Genomic DNA, 21,867 nt, shown 5'->3' on the forward strand with positions numbered 1-21,867 from the left:
GGAAGGAGGAACCTCTTGATATCTCTGATCCAGTCTCCCTGCTCAAAGCAGCATGGGCTAGAGCAGGTTGCTCAAGGTTTTTTCCACTTGGGTATTGAGTTTGTCTCCAAGGATGGAGACTCCACGACCTCTTTGGGTAGCCTGTTCCAGAGTTCATTCACTATCACAGTAAATAAAAAAAAGTTTTCTTTTGTATGTTTAAGTTGAATTTACTGTATTTCAATTTGTGCCCATTGCCTCTTGTCATGTCATTGAGCACCACTGAGAAGAGTCTGGCTCTGTCTTCTTTACTCCCCCCTTCAGGTACTTATACACACTGATAAGATCCCCCTGGAGCCTTCTCTTCTCCAGGCTGAACAGTCCCAGCTCTCTCGGCCTTTTCTTGTACAAGAGATCTCCGGTYCCTTAATCACCATCGTGGCCCTTTGCTGGATTTGCTCCGGTATGTCCATGTCTCTCCTGTACTGGGGAACCCAGCACTGGATCCAGCGCTCCAGATGTGTCTTGCCAGTGCTGAGTAGAGGTGAAGGATCACATCCCTCGACCTGCTAGTAATACTGTGCCCAGTGCAGCCCAGGATACTGTTGGCCTTTTGTGTTGCAAGGGCACATTGCTGGCTCATGTTCAAGTTGTATGCCAGGACCGCCAAGGCCGTTTCTGCCAAGCTGCTTTCCAGCTGGTTGGCCCCCAGTCTGTACTGGTGCATGGGGTTATTCCTCCCCAGATGCAGGACTTGGCATTTCTCTGTGTTAAACTTCATGAGGTTTCTGTCGACCCGTTTCTCCACCCTGTCGAAGTCTCTCTGAATGGCGGCACAACTATCTGGTGTATCAGCCCATGCCTCCCAGCTTTGTATCATCTGCAAATTTGCTGCAGGTGCACTCTGTCCCATCTTCCAGGTCCTTAATGAATATGTTAAACAGTATTGGCCCCAGTATGGACCCCTGGGGTACACCACTAGTGACTGGCCTCCAACTGGACTTTGTGCTGCTGAGCACAACCCTGTAGGCCTCATCATCACTTTGCCTTTTATGTAAAGTCTGTTTGGATRGGATTAATCTTGATGAATTCTTTTATCCAGCTATAGTTTAGGTATGTATATATATAATTAATGCTTTCTTGTCTGTCAGTGAAGATGTATCACCAAGTGATTCATCTTTTCCTCAGATTGGGCTGTTTTGCTGTGAGTTGTGTTGCTCATAGGAAATTGGTGGTTGGTGTCCCAAGAGAAGAAGCAGGAGTGGAAGGAACTGACCTGTCCAGTGCCTATCAGTGGGTCTTTCAGCTGAGCAAGTAGTATGACTCCAGTCTCCTGACTCCAGCTCCTGTGTTTTAGATGTTAGACRTGCTCTTTCTTTTATTCATCAGCAAATTGGTTATAGTGGGTCTGTCCTCTGCTTCCCAACTTCAGTTTCTCATGTACAAACCTACTTTAAGTTTATAACTTCCTCCTTGGCACAGAGTACTTTCTCCCTGTTTAAACAGGGTGTGAGTTTAGTTCTTGACTACTTAAAAAGAACAAGCCACACTTAGATATAAAAGTTGCAAGTGTTATGTTGCTGAAATATTAGCTTTGGCTTGTAGAATTGTGCCATATGATGTTACAAACCCTTGAAAGGGGAGAAATTCACCCTAATGCTGTCTTGTGTAGCTTGATCTAAAAGCCATGAGCTTTACTTTCTAAATTTAACACTCTTGAACTGTTGAGGATTTTAGTTTTGTTTAACTAATTTGGTATCTTTTGCATTTGATTATAGTGTATGACCTCAAGTTGTTAGATGCCAAAGACTGCTTATGAAAAGACATGACTGTCTTTCACCTCAAATATCTAACCACTCCTTTTTTATTGTTCATCTTGCTGTGCTGTGGAAAAGACTTATTGAAGCTTGTCTGCATAGTCTACGACATTCTGAATTCATTGGTTCTTTGAGGACATACTAAAGAATTTATTGTAACAATAGCACATTATTAATGTTAGCCTGGCCTTTAGAACCTCCGCTGAGGAACACCAATGTTATCGCCCTTCATTAGATGCMTTGCAGTGTTATAGCTTCTAAATGCGACAAAACTTGACAGTTGGGAATTTCAGACCAAAGCAACTAAATGTTACGGAAATCTCTGTTTAACTGCATGTTAATTATCTAGGCAGTAGTGTGAAATCATAAGCTTGATTTGGGTAGAGGTGAACCTTGTAATACTACAAATGAATATATGCTCTCAGGCTTCAATGTTTTGTTTGTTACTGGGAAATTGGCTTTTCATTACTTACTGTTGAATTTGAGCTTAGTAATGGTAGACCCATTTTTACAGTTTGTTTCAAGGCATAAGGTGTTTATAGAATTACTTGTTTTACAACACACTTTTTCCAAGTTAATAAAAATATGCCCATGAGTGTTAACATTTGGTATGGTATTCATCTTGATTTTGAGTTAAATGAATGTTTAAATATAGCTTTATTGTTACCAATATATGCTACGTATTGTTACTCTCTCTCTCTCTCTCTCTGTACACACACACATGCACACACACAGGTGCTTTAAGATGAAAACAAGGTAGCAGTAAGATGATGAGAAATCTAATCTCCTTGGAGAGAAAATGGGTCTTGTAATAGTTAACTGTATTTGGATTGTTCTAGACAAGTCTGATATAAAAATAGTTTGGGGATTTGGAGAATGTTAATGCATCGACACAGTTGGGCTGGATCTCTCTTGGCCAGTTGAAATTTCATTTAGTTACACCAGGTTTTCCTTGCTTCGCATCTGTGCAGAAAGCCTCTGAAGACTAAACAATGCTTATTTAAATACTTCAGTGGATTTTTGTGGAGTGATTTTTCTCCCCCCCCCCTTTTTTTTCCTCTCGATGTGGCATACTAAATTGTTTTTTTCTTCCCCAGATTAAGAAGTGGGCGGTGGGAGAGGTAGAAAGGGAGCTAGGAAAAAAACTGGCTTTCATGGTTCCTGTCTCAAAATGGCGAAGTTCCCTGCTGCCAGTGAGCCTTTCAAAACTCTACCTGCTAGCTTTCTTGGCACCTGCGTTGCAAGCTGCTGTGACCCTGTGTTAAAACATCACAGTGGAGTTGTTTAGAAATCTGTACTGATATGCCTGAGAATTTATACTTTTAAAATGTCAAGTACCTTAATACTAAGTGTTCCAACTAATTGTTGCACATGCTGCTTAATAGCTATTATGGCAGCAGCAATGTAAGGAAGCAGTGCAGTTATGCAGCAGTGGTGTTCTCCTTGAACATCTCTGAGTTGGAAACGGCATAAAAACAAGGTTTCACCTAATGAAGCATAAGATGCTTCTTCRATTGGTTAGCTCCAAAATTCTTAAGATGTCTTTATTCTTCTAACATTGGTAGGGGATGAGATGTGCTAAAAATTTGGATTCTGTTAGTTCTGGGTGACAATTTTCTGGTTGGAATGTCTCCTTTCTCATCACTGCAGGCTCTTGCTGCCTGCTTGCTTCTGTTGCCACTAAATGGCTCCTGTTCTGCATCTCTGGTTCACTGCTAGTGTTTTCATCCAACATGTCAACATTTGCATTACATTATTTGCCTTCAGGAATCAAAGAAAGGGGGCTAGTTTCCACATGCTGGAAGGCACTGCATCTGTCCGGATTTGATTCCACCTGCTGTTTTGTGGTGCAGGCAGCAGCTCCTAAAGTGATTGTGCCATGGCCATTTGGCAGGGAAGACTTGATGACATGGCATAACTTTTCCTGAGATACGAAACAGTCTTGTCATCTAATTGCAATAATTTAGAAGTCTTTCAGGCAAATTCTTGCACAGTTTTTGAACCACTCGTCCTACTTTTTCTCCAGCATTCAGTATTTTCTTTCAGGCTCCCTAGTATATGTTAACTGGGGTATTCTACTCTTCTGCCCACCTAAGGTCACAGTTTCCTTTGTATTGTTTCACAAACCCAAAAATCTACTCTAACCTCTCTGTTGAGAACAACTCTTGGTAACCACCATAATACAATAAGATACCACTGTAACGTGTATTCCCTTATGAATATTTTACTGCACAAAAAGTAATTTCAGTAATTGTTTCAGATTCTCTACTCTGGCTCTCGTTAGGCATCAGCCAAGTACAGATCTACAGCCTCCAGATGTACAACACAGGCCTTTCACGTCATCTATAGAAATTGTTAGTTGGAGAGGTGTAGAGTTATCCTTTTGGAAACTCATATGTTTTTTGTTTTGTTGTTGTTGTTTGGTTTTTTTGTTGTTGTTGTTTTTCTAGCGCTAGAGTAGTAGAAGTCAAGATTTCTCCCTCTGTTTTAAAGAGTAGCCCAGTGATAACAGATGGCATAGTTGAGTACGTTTTTCTTGTGTGTAGTGGTTGAATCTGTAGCTCTAGAACTAAACCAGCAGGAAAGCAACATCTCTCAAATCTTCCTGGGTGCAGGCCAAAGAAGGGTAAAGATTTCTATAGTAGCAGAGGTTGCAAGTAAGATGACTTGATTCATTTTATCTGAAAGGCAGTGCTTGGCAATGTGAATGACTGACCCCGTATCTCATGGTAGAGAGATGTTTTCTTGTCGTCGGATCTATTTTACAGGACTTTGGCTTTAAACTTACTTCTGGCTTGCGTGAATGATAGTTATGTTGTTCACAGCTTGAGGACTTGGTTGATAGAGATTGGGAGTGCACATAGACAGTGGCAGAGCTGAAACCCAAACCTAGGAACTCTTGGTTGGTACTTTCGTGTAGTTTTCTTAACCATTGTGCTCTAAGATAGGTGAATGGGTTGTCTCCCTATTTCTGTGTGTAGTGGACAATTAACTGGTTACATTCGATTTGGGAATGTGTTACGCAAAGGTGTTAGGAGTTCTTTCGTACTGAACCTCCTTATGATACTGTGTTCATCTAGGTATTACACAAAAGCACTTTAATTACTGATTTAAATGAGGGGTGAGAGTTAACTGCTACACTCACCGAAAAGAAAGAAATTAATACAGCACTTTACTGCAGTTTAATCAGTGAGTAACAGCACCTGGACTATATAAAACTAACAGACTTTGTAAAAGCTRATGTGAATTTTGGGGGTTGTGTGGGGTCCCTCCTTTCTGCCTTAAAGGAGCAATACCCATTGACTGTTTCTAGCCTACCTGGCAAGCAGTGAGATCCTGCGCCGCGAGAATAGGCCCCCAGTGGAAGGAGCTGCAAGCCTGAGGCTGAAGACATGGTTGTCTTTTTTTTCCCAAGTGCACTTAACACATTTGAAAGCTAGAAACTTGTGTAATTTTGATTCAAAAGACATGTGTTTCAGGGGGTAGCTACCACATTCTTCCATTCTTCAACATTAAAACTTTTTTTGACCGAGTCCCTTTTCCAAATGTTTAATGGTGTTATCCCCATGTAATGGGCTGATGGAGGTCACTTAAAACAACTAGCTTGTTTAAGTTTTGTATGAAGAAACAGTCTATAGCCATGATTTTTCTTTTAATGAATCTAAACTTGCTACAAAGACAGTTCTTGAAAATTGTCGAGTGGGAGGGGGAATGGAGGACTTCAACGTTTGGAGCACGTTTTGTGAGTTCGTAATTTGAGAACGGTGTGAGAGATTCTCCAAAACAGGCGGGTGGATATTTAATACCAAGCCATCAGAAAACCATTTGCTTCATTGTATCTGGTAAGGCGGGGTGGGTGTTTCAGCTTCAGGGAAGCCACTGAAGATGTGCAGGATGTGTCATGCTGCCCCTTCCCACCCAGCGTTTTCACAGTACAAACATTAAATGGTTTTAATGTTGTTGTTTTTTTAGGGAGGGGGAAGCCCCAAATTCCTTTCTGTGACATTATTGGCCTTCTTCACTTATGGCAAAATTATTAAGAAAACAAGGCTGATTCTTTCGTGTTAGACCCTGTATAACACTACTGAGTTTTAAAATGCAGCAGGTCGCTAGGTTGTTTCCATTTCAGGGTCTGTCCTGACTGCTTTGAAATTGTTAAATGTGAAAATCTGCATTAAATTAAAAAAAAGTAAAAATGACTGTGTAATACATAAATCTTTAAACATTTCCAAAATTGTTTCCAGATAACTTAATAAGCTCACTGAACGCTTTTGTATTATAAAGTTTTATAAAAATACATTGAATCATATCCAGTCATCTGACTGATATTCATGTGGGAAAGGAGTTACAGACTTTTACCACACGTTTTTGTTCTATCCTATACTTGTTTTGCGACTTTTAGCACTAAGGTAGATATGTTGGCAATATTTTGTAAAGACATAGCTCTTAATTGTTCAGTTAGCCTAACATGAGTGAACAAACAAAAATCAACGGCTGGTAAAGCAACTTAAGAAAATTGTTTAGTAATTTGTCCTTAATTTTTTTTTTAATTATTATTTTTAAAGATGTTCCATCAAATATGAGGTTACTGTAGCAAATAGTAACCTCATATTTGGTTGGTTCTTGGCTGCATTGGTCCATCTTCATGCCTTCAATTTTATTTTGCATTTTAGTGACTGGAATCATATGCATTAGACACAAATAGTATAAGTAAAAGCTTCAAGGTGCTGAAGTTGATCGGAATGCATTCTTAATAGGAAACATACTTGATGCTTCCTTGAGTTTTCATTAGGCATTTGATTTTTATTAGAAAATGAGATATCCTCTTTTTGGTCTTTTACAAGGAAAGCAAATATTAGGTTGCCCTGCTAGCATTTTTAATAGTATAATTTACTGCTGTCATGACAATATAGTGCTGATTGAAATGATTTTATTGGTGAAGGTTTTAATCATGTATCAAATCCATCTTCAGCCAACATAAAAATAGTAGTGCAGTAAGCCAAATGGGTACTTAGATATGGAAAATGTTTACCTGCCTTATGGGAGGAGATTGAGTGTAAATAGGTGAGTGTTTGCAAGATATTGTGAAGATGTAGCTTTCTATATAAATGGCAAGAAAACTACTCTAAATATATGGCAGAAGATCTTTAAAATGCATTGCATTTGTCTGCTGACAATTGCTTTTTAAAGAATGTTGTCAATGAAACAGCGAAACTTTGTTGTGTGATTTCAACTTTAATTTCATAATGTTACTTTAAAATGGATTTCTGGATTCAAAAAAAAGTTTTTTAAAGACTCAATTGTTTTAATATTTCTGGAAGTTAGTATTATAACACGTTTATCCTTTGGAATACTATTGCATACTTTAAAAGATGACTTGAAAGTCGTATTGATGATCCTGCCCATCTCTTTTTGACTTTTTCTGAGGCACTGGTGTGTCTGTTTAAAAACAGTACAAGCTTCCATTGCCTTTAGCTGTGTAGGGAATTGTGTGGTCTGTGAGATTTATTTAGGTTTTCCAAGGCTTATCTGAGCATTTGCTCATATATTAATAAAATTATATGATAGTTTGACTGGTTTGATTGCCTTCTGATTCTGTGGTTATATGCTTAAACCAGAGCCCCAAGTTCAGCTGTCAGCAGTCYTGGGCGAGTGCCAGCGCATGTGGTGTGCTCCCATTTGATCTTTCCCCTTCCCCTATCACGCACATCCCCTCTTTCGCCATCCTCTTGCTTTACTCCTTTTCTCGGAGGACTTGTCCTCGTCCTCGTCCTCTTCTGTTCACACCACCGGCAGAGCTGCCCTTTCCAACTCCATATTCCCTACCCTGCCCTCCTTCGGCATGCGTAGGACGTACGCCCTCGTGCTGGCTCATGTTGTGGAGTAATCTCTGAAAAGCAACAATTTGGTGATAGCGCAGTAGCTGCTGGTATTGCTGTGGTGTCCCAAACTGCAGGACGGCTACCCCTGCGCATGCAGTTGCTGCCGACCCTCCAGTCAGCAGCGCTGGGGGAGACAGCCTGCAAACAAATCGGGTAGTAAATGCAGATATGTGCTTACCTTTGGCTAAGTGCCTCCAGACAGAAGCACTCCAAACATGCCAATTTTATTTTTGTTTCATTCCTGTTACCTTTCAGTGTTCGCTTACTGATTGCGGTGCCTTCTCTAGGTACCACGTACTTTTTGTAGAGCGCTCTTTTTAACATTGCTCAGTGCTGTAGTAAAGCTAACATTCAATTGTGATCAGCATTAAAAATGAATGAGCTTGCTGAGCGCACACAATTAATAGGTACTTTAGAGTTTTCCCTTCGCTTCTGTGACTTCTTATAGTGAAAGGGTAGCGGGGGAGTTAGCTTTAGCAAGCATTAGACGCTAGTAAAGCTTCAGTTGCTGTAAAGATCATCTTGTCAGAGTTAGGCTCGCTCTTACTAGAGCAATAGCATCGATTAGCATAGAGCAGTGCATCTTGTGGAGGTGATTGCTACAGGCTTGGGTTTTCGCTTTATCCTGTAGTCTCTATAAAGGAAATGCAGATTTGTAAAGCTTGCTTTTGAGATGGCATGCAGTTTAACCGTCCAAATTGCCAATGTATTAAAACGTAGCAATTCTTTAAGAAAAGCTCAATCCACTTCAGACAAAATATATTTTGCCCTTTTTTCTTCATCCTTGAATTTAGCAATTAAAATGAAATTGATTTAAGTCTTTTGACTCACTTTTGTTTTTGTGGTCTTTACTATAACTCTTGGACTTTTGCCTGTTTTCAGGTGATTTTTCCCATCCAGCTATTCACAGGCCCTGGTCTGCTTAGCTTCCAAGTTTAGAGGAGATCAGGTGCTTTCAGCCCAGTATAGCAAAATGCATAAAATAGAGTACTGTTTTGTAACCCTGACTTGATATTTCAGAGGAGGAAATGAATATTATTGAGGAAGGCAATATTTACTTTTAATTTTTTTCTCCTGAATAGGTGAATTGTTGAGTTACTAAGCTTGTGCATTTGTCTTGGGAGAAGTGGGGGGGTTGSATGTAGATAAAAATCTGCAAGTACGTGCATGTGGGTGTGTGTTACATACGCTTAAATATATTTCAGTGGTATCTAAAGGTTCTTTCAGATGAAGTATCACCTTTACTGGAATTAACTGTGTTTTTTTGTTTTTCTTTGCCCATCATTTTTTTTTTCCTACCAGAATAAGTTGGTTGTGTTAGTAATTACACTTGTATCTTCACAATTTGAGTTGCTATCGATAGATGCTATCTTTGTGATTCATAGTTTTTTAGACAATTAATGGAGATTGGTTGTGTGGAAGGAAACAGATTAATCTGTTGTCTCCATAATTCTCTGTGCTTAATTAAATTAAATAAATCAATTTTCATTCTTTTCAAATGCATACGCTAGTTCCTTGAACTAGCATCTGCTAACTTGTTTTAGTCATTGAAGATACTGTCTGAAGCATACATGTGGTTTGGCAAAGCCGAATACATGTAGAGAAAACAGAAAATTTTGTGCTGCTAAAAAGTACCATGTAGTGTAGAGCACTTGTTCAGTACATTCACTACCACATGGTAGCACTTCAAAAGAGACAAATTATTGCCTTAAAAATACTACCCATGTTAGTAGGGTTGCTATAAAAAGAATATTGTAGTTGTTTTTCAATACAGTTTCACCAGCATAACCAAAATTGGCCATATTCAAGTTGTCGGATAAATTCAGAGAGATGTTAGTGGAGAAGCTGAATACTTTATCTTCCAATACACAGACTTTAGCATCTCTGGGAAAGCATGCTTGGTGCGGTATAAGTTTTAGTTAGTGACAAGCCTGAGTTTTAGTTTATCTTTCTTTTGAATTGTCCATTTGCGAGAAGGTTCTCTGAGGAAATACTATCCATCCTCAGATAATCCACGTGATCTTGTTGAGGAGGCCCTTGTGGGTGTGGGTGCACTGAAGGTCTTCAAACTGCTTTGGAGATTTGGTGAACTGCCCTCATGAAGATGTGTAATTTTTGCTGTTAAAGTTCAGAGTTGAAGGACAAGTTTTTGCAATGTAAGTCAAGACAAACACTCAATTGTGAAATCCAGACTAAAGGTTACACAAACATTAGTGGTTTCTAGTGCAGAATTGTTAATTTATTTGGTAATGCAGCGTTTAAGGTACACGTCAGGGAATTGGATGAGCAGGAATGTAAAAACAGTCGGCAGTACTTTCAAAAGGGATTTGGACTTGGGTACTACGTTCTTTCACTCTGGAGGAGTTGGGTTTTTTAGGAGACATGTCAGTTGCCACTCTGAAAATCAAATTTCTTAAGATGTATCAACTTAAAATTTGGTTTGGAAATGGAGGCCTTCAAATGGAGGTGCCATCAAATGTATTGTGTCCAGGTCATCTTTGATCAGGATTTCACATGTCATAATATTTACCAGCAATAAATATTATGACATGTGAAATATGACAAACTATAAGCCAGGCCGAATTTGGCCTGACTGATCTAAATTTCTGCAACACATACATCAATATGTGAATTCCTGAGTTCTGGATTTTAATGAATTGTTTATAAACAAACGAAAATCCTGCAATTTTGGAGTGTTAAATAAACTTGCATCATGTATCAGGTTACTACAGTAACATTTGTTTCAGAACAGCTTTAGAAATAAGCTGTTATTTCCTGAGGGATGTAAATTTACCAATTGTTTGCAAACTCTGGTGTCTTAGCGATTTGTTTGCTTTTTAAAATCATCACTTGGACTGTTTTTTGGGATGGGGGTAGGGGGATCAATGACTCAATTGATTGGACTGATTCTTAAATTAGGTTTTGGAATATGAATTTGGAATATGGATTGACAGAGGATATTTTAAGATATTTAGAGAACATGACTGAGTTGTCCCAGTGTAAGACAGGTCATCACATTTGTGTTCAATTCCTGTCTTGTCTCTGATTTATTGTATAATTTCAGATATGTTACTTTCTGTTTTTGTAAAGTGGAGGATATACCTCATATACATTAAAGCTCAGATAATGTTGCTAATGTTGACCATACCTTTTGGAAAAGGAAAAAAAATTTGACTTTTTTAGTATTTTCTTAATATTTTACAACTAAATTGTTGAAACAATTTAATTTGGAGGGGAAAAAACACCTACTTTAACAGACTTTCTGTAGTTCACGTTGTCGTATATCTTGAGTCAAGGAATTTCATCAGTCGTGCCAGAAGTACCAGTCAAATTTGAACAAAACACACATTCTGTATAGTTTTGCGCTTTCTTTTCTGTTCTAGACAAATTTATAGTAACACTTACTAACTGCATTAATTCTTCTTGTTCTCCCTTTGTTTGCAAACTTACAAAAAATTACAATTTTAGGGGAGGTAGCTTCTTCAATACTAAGAAGAGAGGCTGTTGTGTTCAAAACAATTTCTCCTCTGAAAGCAGCTCATGAGATGCGTGATGTCCCAGGAGAGAGAGGCCATGCATTCTTAATGCAAGTAGTACACAGTGATGTGCAAATGTTTACCTCATTATAAAGAAGCTTCTGAACAAATAACTTGCTTTAAAAATACAGATACAGTGCTAAATGAAAAAGCCATTCTAATCTGACTGTTGGACTGTTCACTTGCCCTTTTCCCCACTTGCTTTAGCCTTAAGTAGTCTCGGACCCGGTGGCACTGCTAGTGGCACCTTTGCAGGTGGCTTGGGAAGGAGGAGGGCACCCACGTTCCCAAATGCTATGGTCTGAGACGGTGAACTCCTTATTCGTAGAGCTGCATGACTTTCCCGGGTCCTAACAGTTTGAGGACTGGGTGGAAGGAGACAGCACGTGCCTAGTCTGTGCTTAGCTTCTAGGTAAGCAGAAGATGTTTTGTAGATTGGGCAAAAGATGGAAAGAAATAGTGGTAATGGTAACAACAAAAGCAACTTGGGAGCTGTTATCCATTTGTGCAATTTGGCAGCTTCTTAGAGCTATCTAGCTACTAATACATGTTATATAATATATATGTTTGGTTAAAAGAGTTTCCATTTCTCTCTGGTGGGGACTGCATCATGTTTTAATTTCTGCAGTTGTTTTCCCAAGGCAGAGATGCTAGCTATTGATGCTTTATTGGTTCTTTGAGATTTTTCCGCTATTGCCTTCATTATCATTTAACTGCTAACAGTCATGAGGGAAGGAATTGCTGACATGAAATTTGGATGGTTTTCAGTGAGTCTTTTTTCTCCTCTGGGATATCATTTACACTTATGTTCAGTTATACATTGCTGGTTATATTGTGTTTAAGAAAAAGAAAATGTCCTGGAACTTAAACATTGCTTTCTTCAGATAGTTATCAGTTACCTCTCAGATGAATACTTTCAAGAGCATGGTATATCTTTATTCAGGATCGTAAAAGATCTGGATTTTTTTTAGTGTATTTCCTTTATTAGATTAGCCCTCTTAAGGGAGAGATTCTCTGACTAGGCCAACCACGATTTCATAAAAATTTATATGTGAATATATATATTTTCCCATCATGGCATGGCCACCTCTACTTTGACACTGTCCTTAGTTGCAAGTGAATCACCCATGCAAAAGGAGAAATAGACCTCAGCTATCTAAACATCCACATTTAATCTCATTCTCAAAAAATGTTTTATCTCTTTCATCTGCTTCTGAAAATCATTTTCCATTTTTTTTATTTTATTTTTTCCTGTTCATGACTACTTCATTTGGCTAGGAAGGGAACTAACCATAATTTCATGCAAGTCTTGTTCACTTTCCACACAGATCTATCTTTGCAAACCTTCTTTTAACCAAAATAGCCTATTCTATTTATATCCTGTGCTTTTTATATTCAAATCATGCTTGCACAAATAGTCTCATAGTTTGTTCTGGGAAAGGTGTGTGTTCTTCATATTTTCATTATAGAATTTAGAGACTTAACATCTTCAAAAAGATGAGGTTTAAGGGCTGAGATTCTCTTACCAGCTACCTTGGCTTTGCTTTTGTGAGAAATATGGAAAATGTCTTGAGATACTACCCGTTAAAGCACCAGGGACTGCTGTCTAAGGGGTGTTCTTGAAACTGGCTGGTGTTCCTGGAAGTTGTGCAGTAAAAGAAGGATTAAAATAAGTTACTTTATTTTGATCTGGCAAAGGGGAAGATTTTTATACTGGTTTTAAAATAGCCATTTGATCAGTTCCACTTAGCTGTTTCTCCTGAGGAGTGTAGTGGCATCTTTCTATTTGTCTTGGTTTAGAGTCAGCCAAATGGTGCAGACCTTTTCTTTGCATGCAATATGTGGGATTTCAGACTGCAGCCTGCATATTTTTGCTATCCTGGTTTTGGGGTGCCATATTAATTGATGTCCTGGCTGACACACAAATTGCAAATCGTTTATGTCAAGATATTATGAAATAGAATGCAAGAACCAATGTATGCTCTGGAGAAAGTCTGCAAGTGCATACATAAGTGTTTGTAGATTATTTTAAAAGATGCAATTAGTAAGATGTGGCAGTTTAATGAAAATGGGCAGCACAGACTGCAGAATTCATTTTGTGCTTCATGTATGATAAGTTGGAAAAAATATTCCTCTGTTTTTGAAGAACGTCTTGTAATATCTTTAGAGAATATATTTGGAATTTTTCCCTCCTAAAAGGAATATGAAGTGGGGTCTGAAGAATTAGCACATTCTATCCTCTGATTGATTTATGTCACTCTCTTTTATAATGAATATCATATTTTTGTCTGCAAAGAGAAGCCTTGAAAAAAATAAAATCAAAACCCTTGTATGCATGTATCTCTGTAAATTTTGCAACTGCAGGCAGACCTTAAAGATTATCTAGTACTGTTGCATTTGATTTCCTATCAGTTGGCTCTCAGCATTGGTTCATCTGATAATCACACTGAAATCCATTGCCTTAAATTTAGCCATCAGGTACAGTCTCTGTTTGAAATAACCGATAAGTAATAAAGTGTTGATCTACTTGATTGGACCATATTAAATATTGCCTTTATGGAACAGGATTCTATTAAGGAATCTGCTTGAATGAGACATTTAGTAGACACAGAAAGTATTCATTGGTACAGTGATAYGTGACAGCTACTGGCGTAAAAATCCTGACAAAAAGTTTTTCTCTACTGCCTAAGGTAACTTACCACATATAAAAAGGAACAGTGTTGAAAAATTGAGGATAAATGCAATCAAAATTATCTGACAGCTATAGCTGGTGCCCCAAACAGTAATACTGAAAACATAGCTTTATACTGCAAAGGAGACATGAATGACTTTGCTCTCCTATTTCAGTTCTACAATTTTTCCTTTTGATTATAAAAGTTATTTAATTCTTGACAGTATTAGAACTTAAATGACCCTTTGCTTGCTACTAAACGGTAAATTGTTATTGCTTTGTGAAACGCAGTATCAGAAATTTTTATGAATGAGCAAGGTAGTACATACTCTAAACCCTATATAGCAGTTTGATCACTTTAGCAATTAACTGCAGCTGGAAAAAAAAACAACAGTCTGCTAACTCAGGCAAGTCTTRCTCTTATTCTCTGAGGAAGCTCTGGATTTTAATGAAGATAGTCCTGTAGTGAATAAACAAACTTCTCTGTGCAGTTGCAAAAATGGAAAAAAAAATACAATTTATTCATTTAATATTAAGCTCTCTAAAAATAGTAGAGATTGTGTAAATTTACCTTTTAAACTGTTTATTCTTTTTAAAATTTTATACTTCTTATTTAATCTAGTTCAATACCAGATGGAAATGATGCGAAGCCTTCGCCACGTAAACATTGATCATCTTCACGTTGGCTGGTACCAGTCCACGTACTATGGCTCTTTTGTCACTCGTGCCCTCCTGGACTCCCAGTTCAGTTACCAGCATGCAATTGAGGAGTCTGTAGTTCTCATTTACGGTCAGTATGAGGTTTCCTTTATTATTCTTTTCCCCTCTTAATATTATTACTACTATTTTTGTATTCTGTCTTTTGCCTGTAAGAGTAGCCTGGCAAGGCTTTTCAAGTAAATACCAACCCTGTGTCTACGGCAGCCTCAGCAGCAGCTAAGTCTAGACAGGGTTTCCTTCTTTCTGTTTATTTTTCTTGCTATCAGAGCCCTGATGTGTACGTTTTGGAATGCTGGAGTAGCTGCTTCATTTTTATTCCTCCATCTCCCCTCCCTCGCTGAAGGGGCTGGTGGAGCTAGACCAGATGTCTAACAAACCCCGATTGCTGGAGTGTCTGGCTCTGTACGTGACTGACCAATCATAGCACGAATTGCCAAGTTTTTTTATACCTCTGACAGAAGCATACAAAACCTGGACTGTTTCTTAGCACAAAGATTTTTTTCTTTTCTGCCTATTTAATGGTGTTTCCTCAAGCTCTCCAGACCAGATGTTCTGTGCTGTATCAGAACCGTAGGCAATTTAACAGCTTTATAGCCTCCCCCTCCCCAAACACTCACAGTTTGCCATATCTGGCAGACTTGCATATAGTTTCCAGCTGAGAAGTAAATGTAACGTCCTGAGTATCTGTCAGAAAAAATACTAATGAATACGATCAATCTTATGAGCTGCCCCAAAATTGTTTCAGTATGTTAACAATTGGATTACAGTAAAGAACAAGTTGTTAAAGTATACTTATATTGGCTGGAAACATTGCATCATCAGACCTTGATGAATTTTCCACTTGTTTCAGTCTATTTTGGTTTTCATTTTATCACCGATTGCTAAAAGTTTTACTGTGTTAAGTTTCAGACAACATGAATGTTAACACAGCTTTTATTCTAATGTTGGCATGCTTCAGCCGTTATCATGCTGCAAGTGTTAAGCTTTCTTGTCCGAGGAATGTAACAGTTTGTTTAGAAAATTTCCCCCTAAATTCAGTGTAGTATGTCAAGGCAAAATTAATTTTTTTATATACCAATTACATTATTATGCATGAAGCAGCAGGGCAACTTGATCTGAATTAGCTTACTGCTACTCTTAAATGCTATTTTTTGTATAAAATGTARTTTAATGAATATTTTAATTTACTACATAATGACTAGAGGGAAGAATATTTGTTTAAATGAGGTAGCTCTTATGCCTGAATTCTGTGGATAATTCATATGAAGGAAAAGAAAGTGTGAATTAGAACTTTAATGGGGAAATAATGTTGTGAGTAGAATGAGCCTAGATCCCCCTGTGTTCTCCAATAAGTTTATTAATCAGCTTCATTTGTAGTTCGGCTGTATTTTATGTTTCAGTACAACGTTTACTTCGGCTATAGTCGTCTTTGTGTCTTAATTTTTTTTTAATAGGACTATTTAGGTTTTTTTTTCCTCATGTTTAAATTATTAAGATATTCAAATAAAAAAAACAATTTAGTGTTTGTAATAATATCCTTCCTCCATTTTGATTATAGACCCCATTAAGACTGCCCAAGGGTCTTTGTCACTAAAGGCATACAGACTGACTCCCAAACTGATGGAAGTCTGCAAAGAGAAAGACTTCTCTCCAGAAGCGTAAGTAACTTAAAAGAATAATTTCTCATAGGTTTGCTGGGTTATTTGAGAGGCAGAAGGGTACATGGGATGATGAAATACTGTATTTAAAATAGTGTGTCCTGGGGAAACTGAATATGTAGGTGTAGCGATAGATGTACACATACAGTGGGCTAAGAAGGACTGAAAGTCTTAGGGTATCTAAATAAGGGCTTAAGGGGTGGAACTTTAACTCATTTTGGAGAAGGTCAGCGGGCTGCCTGTGAGGAACATGGTGAAGATAGCTATATCTGGGAACAGAGTCAAAAATATAAAAAAAGAAATGTAGAAAGGGAAATAGCTGGTCTGTCCGTAAGCTTTTTTTTTCCAGAAGGAAAATTGAACAGGTATTCTGGAATAGCTATTTTTCTGTATTTATTCCAAATTAACTCCCCTGTGTGGACATATTCTTCTGGAGTAAAAGTAGGATAATTACTCTGTTTCAAAAGATTAGCCACTTGTAATAGATGTAGGCCCCAGTTGACATCTTTTTCCTAAACAATTTGCTGTTCAACAGCAAAAAAACAAACACTTGCTAAACTTTCTTCATTCAGAAAAAGTGAATCATTTCATTGCTCAGTGTCTAAAGATAACATTTCCATAATGAACAAATGAGTCTGCTGCTTAGTCAAAAAAAAAAGTGAAAGCAACTGTTTTTGTCCCAAATTCAACTCTCATACAAAGAGGTTAGGGATATATTTCTTATATATCATGCCTTTATTTCCAGGTTTTATGAAAGGTATAATGTCTATTTTAAAGCAATAACCATAGCTTTTATATGTATATTGTAAAAATATATATTAAAATTTATGTTCTAATATCTGCCATAAAATTTACTATTATTTAATTATCATTAGAGTACCAAAACACACTATTTTGTCAATCTAATTTTTGGTTGGTAAAAATTATAATTACTCAGCTATAGAGGAAATTGTTTTTCATCACAGTAGTTATGATTTTAAAACTATTTCATTGTCATATGGTAACTAACTATTCACTTCTATTTAAGAAACCCTGATGGTAGGGAAAACAGTAAAATATTTTGGAAGGGGCAGAGTTAATCCTGCCAGTGCAGTCTTTTGCTGGAGGCTTTTTCATGTAAGTAATGTATTAGCGAGCAAAGCGGCTGCTTGACTTCTGAGAGTTTTTTCCTTGAGCAGCTTTTACTAGTCTTTGTAAACATGAGGTTTTGCCATGCAAATGCTCTCTTACCAAAAAGGCTTGACTTTTGCTTGATTGTGGAACTCTGGAAATTTGGAGTTTTACAGAATTGCCTCTTTAATGTAGCTGGAGCAACAGTTCAGCAAACTGAAAAAGAGAGCTACTGCTTATATTAATAAATATTTTTAATTCGTTTCACAGATTGAAAAAAGCAAGCATTGCTTATGAAAACATGTTTGAAGAAGTACCCATTGTAATTAAGAATTCATACCTGATCAATGTGATGTTGTGGGAACTGGAAAAGAAATCCGCAGTAGCCGATAGACATGAATTGCTCAGTCTGGCTAGCAGGTAAGTACTTGTTACAATAATGGATGTATTTTTATTCACTTTCCCAAACCACAGTTTAACACCTTGGGTGAAATCCCAGTCTCATTACAGTCCATGGAAGCTTTACCTTGACTTTAAGGGGGTTAAGACTTTACTCTTCCTTTTGTTTTGCTGAAAGAAAAGCTGCCTGGTAAGACTAGCATGAAATTCAAGGACTAAATTCAGTCTGTAATCTGTATATATCTATAGTTCTTGCTCTAGATATTCTTTTTAGTATAAATGCTTTTGTTAAGTATTCCTTAAGTAATTACGTAAATAATTTTAATAAAAAGTAAATCACATTTATTCTACTTTGATAGCAGAATGCATTTGAGGGGGAAAAAAACCCGCCTCTATTGGAGAAATTAGCAAAAATGCTTGGACTGGTTTAAATGACAGGCAGCATTCATCATGTCAGATTTGTTAAAATGTGTCATAACCTTGCAATTTGAGGTGCCAGAGTAAGGTACTATGTGGAATCCTTAATTTTTTTTTAAACATTTAAGAATTTTTGGAATGACCTTCTCATAACTTTGTCTAAGAATAACTTTTTTTTCTGTAGCACTTTGCCACAGAAGTATATTTATGATAACAAAGTAGTCCTGGCCTGTAGCAGTACAGTCAGAAATTTTGGTGGTATTTAAATCTTACATGACACAGTAAAGTTAATTTTGATTTTTATTGGACTGATCAAAATAACCTGATGCTCACAATGATGAATTATCTTGTTGCATAGAAGCTTGGATGTATTTTCTAAAATATTTTCAGGGTGTAAAGCTTTTTTTTTTTTTTTTCCCCCCCCCCCCAAGGTATTATCTGCCAAGATTCTGATCCCCTCTATTGACTCTGCAGCACCAAATTAGTTGAATACTAGTGGCCCTTTTCTTCTCCCCCTATGTAAGGCTATTGTTAATGAGTCCATATTGTTAGTGGTCCATATGTTGCCTGAGTTAGCAGAAATCTTCCACTGTATTTTCTTGACCATTAGCTCTCAGCAGGAGGAAGGATTCTGTTTTTCATGACACTTATTCTTTCAACTTTGAGGTTGCCATGAAGACAGTCAGTCTTTCACAGCGTGCTGTGAATAGTCAGGCTTTCAGCACACTGTTCGGGTAAGTTTTTGAATTTGAATAGAGATGAGGGTAAAGATAATGGTCTGTTTAGAGTTGTAGTATGTGGAGCTTATGTGGATGATCTGATACGTTCAGAGAAATTAGCCAAGAGAGAACAGGTACAGGGTAGAACTCTGTCCAGGAGTTGACAAATGTCATAGGAGATATTTAGTCAATTATTTTGTCCAAGTGTCTTTCCACCTTGTATTTGATCAGTCGGTGAAAAATTTTTGCCAAGGTGGTCAGTGTGCCTGAGTTTTCAGCCTTTCTATCAGACTCTTTCCTTGGTCAAAGATCACAAGAGAGCGCTGGATGTAGGAGGTAAGTGATTCCTCATGAACTCTACCCTCTCAGCACAGGCTGAGATTCACGTGATACATTTCTGGAAAAGGAAATGAATTTGATCTGATGAACTGATCACAAACTGTCCAGTAACTGTAACATACTACTGCCCTGACTCAAGATAAAAGATAGTAACTGTACAAATGATTTTTCTTTTTGGAACGATATTGTGGAAATTCTGGCCTGCTGCAAGGCAGGCTTTTGTGTTGGTCCTTACATCAGAGAAGTGCAAGAGAAAAACATGAGCACAAAAGAAAAGGGAACTCTCCATCATCTGTGCTTAGGAATCCTTCACAACAGAAAAAAGGGAAAATGTTTTTTCTTAGTGAATCAAAGTTCCTTTTCAATGGATATTTTTGGAGGAGTGCAGCACCATTCTTAACAATGACRTATGCTGAACTGGGTTCTTGATAAACCTGGCTAAAAGTGCCTTTTCAAATAAGTGTGTTTCTTTGAACTTGCACAGTTAGTATCTTATATCGGCAGCAATTTTTTCAGCTTACTGAAGTAATTATTGAAGTCTAGAATTTCCCAGTAAAGGGGAATTAATTCAACAGATTCATCAGTTTTCAGAGGGATTTCTGAGCTATGTCTCCTAAACTGCCTTTTCTGGCAGAATACTTGGCTCACCAGGTCCGCTTGAGGAGTTTAAGGTCCTAGGTTGATCTGAAGCAGACTAAAGCTGTTGAAAATGACCCCAGTGATTTGGGTTTTTTTAGTTTTTTTTGTTTTGTTTTGTTTTTATATATGATAGCTGGTTTTAGTTACCAGGCAGATTATGTGCAATGGCATTTCGCATTGGTATAACTCAGCTGCAAATTAGAAACACTTTAATGCTCATTTATTCAAGGTAGGTTGGCTTATACCACCTTCCTAAATATTTAACTCTATTTCAGTTAACTTCAGTTACCAAGATTTCTCTGTCAAAGAATATGTTACCTTAAGTAGGGGAGTTCAAACCTCTATTATTCTGGAGTTTTATTTTCATTTTGCATTTGCTTATTTTTGTCTTTGAACAGTTGTGGCTAAAAGCATCCCAGGTATCATCTTCTGTTCATTTTTGATGCATGTTCTTCTTACTCAACTTTGCTGTCGCTGAAGTGTTAGTTGGCAAGAACTTTAAGGCTACATGTTTGGGGTTTTGGGGGTGGGGGGAGGGGATGTCCTTTGGGAACATCCCTGAACCTTTTTTAATCTTCTGAAACAATGGTTTTGGCAATGAAATTACTTACCCACAGTTCTTCTTCTCTGGAGAGTTTGTTTCATCAAGATTCTCACATGTTCAGCCACCCACCTTGTTTGAGTCTGGAGCTATTTGAGGTACTTTGTCTGCACCTTAATATCTTTCTCCTTTTGAAGTACATTTGTGATAATTGTATAGAGTAGTTTATTTTGGGGGCATAAATGTGTGTTTCTCTTGTGAAATCTGAAATGACTAGAATATTCTAGGGAAAGAAGTTAAAGGCAGAATAGCACACAGCTAGCAAGTAATAGCAAGTAAAGGCCTCTTGCTCAAACTGTTATCCTCCTGCTACCCTTAAGGACCAAAATGTCTTGAAGACCTTGGAGTACTGCCAGTCTTTTGATAGAGACTCAAGAATTAAAATCCTGTCAGATAATGTTCCAGATCTTCAGAGCAATAATTACAACCAACTTTCCCATTCTCATCCATCTCTTCCCTATTCTATTGATGATCTAGTTTAAATTAAAAAAAGCTTTTTTGTGGTCTAGCTTCATAATAGGGTTGTTCTATAATATCTCAATTTGTCTCAAGCAATTTTTCTAATAGTGTGCGTCAGTAGAAGCAAACATGTGCTGAACATTTACTGCAGTAACATCTACTTGGCAGATACATTTTTTCAAACATCAGATGCAGTGTTTTTGCAGAAGTGACATAAGGAGGGTTACTTGGCTTTCAGAAACAAAGTTAACCTTTATACATTGTACTGCTTATTCAGAAATCTCAATGTGCTTAGCGGATTATTAAGACAATTATAAAAATCTCTAATTTGCAGATGGGGGAAGCTGACACAGAAAGGGTAAATGTGTTGCCCAAAGGCACACATCAAAGTCAGAGTAGAAAAGGGAATGGAGATCAAGACTCCTGACTTACATATCTCATTCAAACAAAATCCTCTTAAAAAGAGCACAGGTTGAACTAAGGCTGAAATGCTGAGATGTAAACAAGTTTGGCTATGTGGTGGGAACGTTCCTTAGAAATATTTAATCAAAATGATGTACTTTGCCGAGCAGTACCTCTCTAATCCACACAAAGCTGTTCCTCGCAGGAGGAGAAACACTGTGCAGGGTGGCACCTTTCCCAAAAAAATGCAACCCTGACAGAGGGGCCTCAGTACGGCTGATGAAAAGCAGAAAAACAGAACAGCAGATACACTATTTTCTTATACATGCCAGTGCTGCTCCCATTTCTCATCCTCCTTATCCAGACTGCAAGCAAAATAAAAGTAATAAGGGAGGGGATCCATTTATTGGGATTATAGGCAAGTTTAGGGGACCATCATTTTTGGACAGCCCCCAGCTTCAGAGCCATAGTGCCCAATAATTAGGTGGCTGGATACAGCAKAGTGATTCGGTTCAGAGG

The 21,867-nt window shown here is 37.7% G+C and overlaps 1 protein-coding gene across 1 annotated transcript in view; it reads left to right on the forward strand.

The window, feature by feature from the left end:
- The window catches only part of EIF3H (eukaryotic translation initiation factor 3 subunit H), an 84,922-nt gene that overhangs the window by 53,474 nt on the left and 9,581 nt on the right, over positions 1 to 21,867 (forward strand). Inside the window, exons 3-5 of the mRNA XM_026090019.1 lie at positions 14,508 to 14,675; positions 16,164 to 16,263; positions 17,644 to 17,793. Of these exons, the coding sequence (XP_025945804.1) occupies positions 14,508 to 14,675; positions 16,164 to 16,263; positions 17,644 to 17,793 (418 nt within the window). The remainder of the gene's footprint in view (positions 1 to 14,507; positions 14,676 to 16,163; positions 16,264 to 17,643; positions 17,794 to 21,867) is intronic.

Source organism: Apteryx rowi, unplaced genomic scaffold, assembly GCF_003343035.1.
Source record: "Apteryx rowi isolate R43461 unplaced genomic scaffold, aptRow1 scaffold_840, whole genome shotgun sequence".
Taxonomy (NCBI): domain Eukaryota; kingdom Metazoa; phylum Chordata; class Aves; order Apterygiformes; family Apterygidae; genus Apteryx; species Apteryx rowi.